Raw genomic sequence first — 4628 nt, 5'->3', positions numbered from 1 at the left:
CCCCCGCCGGGCACAGCGACAGCCCCGAGGTTCCGCACGGCCGGCCCGGGGGTTGTGGCCTGTCAGCCCTTCAGTGATGTGCCCACCTGCCGGGTCCCAAACCACCACTCTCAAAACCTGCTGTCACCAGGAAAACAGCCCCAAACACAGGAGTCAACCCGTTCCTCCATTTCCAGTTCCACCCTGTTCTCCTTCAGCCCTGGGGACGCCACGGGGAGAGCAAGGCTGCCCCTTGTCTGGCGAATCAAAAGTCTGATTTAATCTATTCATGGGGAAGACGTAGGCTCGGGAAGCCACGGGGAGTTCCTCCAGCTCCTTCCGTAAGCAAAGATTAGAATTTAAAACAAGTATCTGTAAACAGAACAAACCTGATCTTGCACTGGTTCCAGAACGACTCTCCTTCGAGTCAGTTGCGTGCGGCTTTCCCATAACAGTATTTGAATACTAAGGAAATAAGGTTGCAAAATAACATGTTAATAAGAAAGTAGGGGTTAAAAAGGAGATAAGAAATCAAAGGTTTGGTTTTAAATGTCCCAGCCTTCAAGCTATTCTTCTGTAGCCTTAGCTGAGATTTGCCAGAAACTAGGGCGACATCTGTAATCAGATTTCTGACTGACGGTGCCAGGCAGCCAGCAGTGGGGCCCGAGCGTGCAAACGTCAGTAAGTACGAAGAGAAGCAGTGCTTTCTGGTCTAACTTGAGAGGACTTATGGTACATTCATGTCATGTCACATGGGTCTCTGTTTCCGTATGAGTATGGCTGGTAGCTGACAGGAGAAGTGAGCTGTGTGGGCTTGGGAAAGTTTAAAACAAACACACAAGTTTGTAATGGTAACACCGCTTTGTTGTGACTTCAGACCTGTATTACCAAAACACTATAGTTGTCATCATAACCACATCTAAACTCCCGTGTTTTTACTTTCTTTCCCACCTAGCACCGTCGATTTCATCGGAAGCTGCTATTTTACTGAGATCTGCAAGTGCAAACTGAAGAACATCGCGTGTTTAAAGTGGTAAGAATGCCGTTCCGTGCCGTGACACCCAAGCACGCCGCGGTACTGCTTAACCTTCTCGCTGGAGACTCCTGCCGTGCAAGAGTTAAGGGATGGATGAACAGATTGCGTGCTCTACTTCAAATTTAATGCTGCTTGATAGAAACTCAGCCCACTACTTCTGGGCATGGCTGCCAGTCTATTTCTGTGCAAGTCCCAAGTGGAAATGTGACAACCTTGTCAGTAGTCTGAGTATATGGGAAAGCTTGCATGCCACCTGCCTGATTAAATGTCTGCTTCAACACCAAGATAATTGTGTGAATAAGGCCGCAGTAAGAAGTAGTTACTCATATTCTAATTAATAGAACATCCTCTTGGCAGATCTGGTTGTTGCTAGCAGATGGAACACGCTGTCACTGAAGTTCTTGGAGTTCTTTTATCCTCTTCATTAATGCCTGTTATTTAAGAGTAAAAACAACAACTCTCAAATAGCACCCAGGTATTCGAGACGTTCCTTTCAGCTGCGTAACCAAGACTTCTGCCTTGCTCACATTTAAGTGGTGGGGGGCTGTGGTAGGAACACAGCATTTTATTTTAGACAGAAGTAGAGAAACAGAAGCACCTCACCAGAGCGTGTGACTGAGAAAGGAGAAAAATGGTTGTTCCAGGTTTCAACCCAGGAACGTAGATAAGGCTTTGATCTTCTCTGTCTCATTACTCCTGCTGCTGATACTCTCCCGCGCACAGTGGTTCTGTGCAGATGGATTTTATGCACGTGATGAACTTCTTCACTTATTCCCATGGAATCACTGGCCTCCCCCCCCCCCCAAAAAAAAAAGAGATACAACACCATTTGTTGGTATGTAAACTAATCTGGATTACACAATTTAGGTTACTAAATGGTTTTCTATGCCAAAGATCTACAACTTAGATATTCTGTAACTCCTGACAGATGTTCCCTAAATATTTAAGATGCTTGTTTAAGTATGTTCCCTTAACTTTATCAAGATAGGAGCATTACATAATGATCTGGTACTGTGGCTCTTCAATATTAGTTTGAGCTGGAAAAAGCCAACAACACCTCTCTTTTCCTTCGGCACTGGAGTTGCTCATTATTTCACTTGTCTTTCCAGTGGGAACATTGTTGGTTATCATGTGATTTGTCCCTGCAAACCTTGCCTGCTGTCCTGTAATAATGGCCACTTCTGGATGTTTCATAGCCAAGCAGTCTTTGGCATCAACAGACTAGACTCTTCTGGTAAGGAGCACATATGTTTCCTTCTCTTCCCTAAAATCTTGACTCCGAAGCCCTCCTTCTAATAAGGCATCTCAATATAGTTAAAGCATACGGAGGGAGTGTAACATATGGAGGCATAAGGCGAGCGTTACGGTATCGCTAATCCAGCAAATTACATTGAGGGGGGTAAGTTGTCGCTGCTTTGTAAGTGAGAATTTCTCAGTGGAAATTTATCTTCATCGGAGAACTTACCCTACTCCTCTGTGGACAGAAGTCAGGATTTTCTGAAGCAGTAACTAGTATAAACACAGCCACCCGCCGCTATTTCTCGCCGTATATACAGCTTTGCTGTGTTACTGGGCAGCTGCCCAATGGGCGCGCTTCTGGGGCGAGTCATGTTGTCCCTTTGACCCTAATGAGTCCTCATTAGCTCTAGCTGAAGTTACAGCTCGTGCTAGCTAGTTTCTTCAGCTAGGTGTTGTTTGGATGCCAAGTGTCTAGCACAATTTGCCTCGAGTCCTCAGGAATGTGCAGCGTTCTGACAAATAACTTCTCCTCCTCGCAGATGGGAGTAACTTACTGTCTAAACCTCTCAGTGTCACCTGTGTTTCAGATCAATGCATTTAAAAATGAATCAGCCATGAGGGGATTATGAATAGCTTAATGAATGAACTATATAAAGACATCTGTGGGCAGGGACTTATTCTTTGAGCTAGGCTGGAAACAACACGGCTTGCAGGATCACTTTGGAAGAAAAATAGGAAATCGTCTAGGTATATTTATCATGATTATGACTTACCAGGTTTTGCAATGATTAGAGTAGTTATTGTGTCTGAAAATAGAAAGTTGTGCAATTTAATAAGGTCACAATCCAAAAATACTTCTTTTTTTCTCCCCCCTTCCCACCAGGTATGAACGTATTGCTCTGGGGCAACTTGCCAGACTTGGAGGAGAGCACAGATGAAGATACATCCTGCATCTCTGAGGAGGAGTATATCAGATAAACGTTGTCTATGATATACTACAGTATCTTCCCTAGATTCGTTGCACTGTTGTTTGGTTTGGATTTTTTTTCTGTTTCCCGCTGGCCCATCAGAGCTTAAACAATACAGGAAACCAAGAAATCTGGAAAACACTCCTCAGAAAGGAAGGTATCATCTTCCTTTTTCACAGTAGCCTTCCTCAGGCTCTTGAATCTGCCTAGTCTGTATCTTCTGACCAGAGACAGGCCTGGAAATGCAGGTGGAAGGTGCATGTACTGAGGTCTAGGTCTGTTTTGCTTTGCATGCTTATGTCTCGGCAGTTGATAATCCTTCTTAACTGTATCTTTTCTTCTTTCCTAAAACAGTATTCACAAAGTCTTTCAGTTGCTGTAAGCACAGCTTAAAAATCTTCAGAAGATGTCAGTGTGGTTGCTGAAGCTCTGAAAGAGCTGTTTTGTGGCCACACGGACCATTGCCCAGAGCTTCTGTTCTGAGTATACGGAGTTGCTGAATAAGTGACTTAAATTATTGGAGCTCTGGCTCTCCTGGGCAGCTGAGGCATGCTAGGATGCTTCTGAGTGTGGGCTGGGGAGCTACCTTACAGAGTCTTCCCATCTTTGTCTTTCAGTACTTTTTAGGATCATGTTTCTGTAGAGATCGAGTTCTTTTTTTGAACAAAACCTAAACACTGCAGTTACTTAACCTCTCACAGAACTTCAAGATTACACTGGAGTTGTTCTTAAGGTCAACAACAAAATCGATTCAGGTTTATGTGTCTTTTTTTTTTTCCCTTGTAGCGTGGGTATCCCTCTAAAACAAGTCACAATCATCCAACTGGGTCTTCATAGAGACAAAAAAAAGACGAGATCAGGTTAAATATTTGGTGTTTGTGCTTAACCTTACACCCTGAAGCGTGCAGACAATCTGGATCCTGTAAGAAGTAATGGATACAAAGCTCATTAGCCGAGTTGTTGCAGCCATAGTATTTAACTTATGAACTAAATACTGTCCCCTTCAGCCAGTCAGGTGAAGGATCACCTGTAGAAAAATCAAGGTACAATCATATACGAGAACAGAGTACACTTTCAAACTTGGATTGATGCTGAAAAAATCATTCCATAGCCTCCTGTGATACTTGGTGCAATTAAGGCAGATCCGAATTGTCCTAGTATCTTTCCTGCGTGTTATATATTCCTTAATTAACGGTACTACCTCTTCTGCATTGTTTAAATGTATATTGGTGTGTATTTATGTGTGTGTGTTGTTTTGACTTCCTGTGTTACGTCTGCTCATTGTAGTTTTGGACTGCGTAGTCTTCTGGGCTGTAATAAATATGGATGTGTGATGATGTCAGATAACCAAAACGATGAAATAGCATCTTGTATTAAACGAGTTGAATAATTAGATTCTTGCTACT

The 4628-nt window shown here is 43.4% G+C and overlaps 1 protein-coding gene across 1 annotated transcript; it reads left to right on the top strand.

Moving 5' to 3' along the window:
- Positions 1-932: 932 nt before the first annotated feature.
- Positions 933-3232, top strand: LOC104504832 (protein FAM72A-like; the record flags this gene model as incomplete). Its single annotated transcript, XM_010146408.1, has 3 exons — positions 933-1012; positions 2125-2249; positions 3138-3232. Coding segments are annotated over 3 exons (300 nt in total), but the record flags the coding sequence as incomplete, so codon positions are not given.
- Between the last annotated feature and the right edge of the window lie 1396 nt (positions 3233-4628).

Source organism: Eurypyga helias, unplaced genomic scaffold (genome assembly GCF_000690775.1).
Source record: "Eurypyga helias isolate BGI_N326 unplaced genomic scaffold, ASM69077v1 scaffold45230, whole genome shotgun sequence".
NCBI lineage: Eukaryota > Metazoa > Chordata > Aves > Eurypygiformes > Eurypygidae > Eurypyga > Eurypyga helias.
This window is presented reverse-complemented; position numbering and strand designations above follow the sequence as displayed.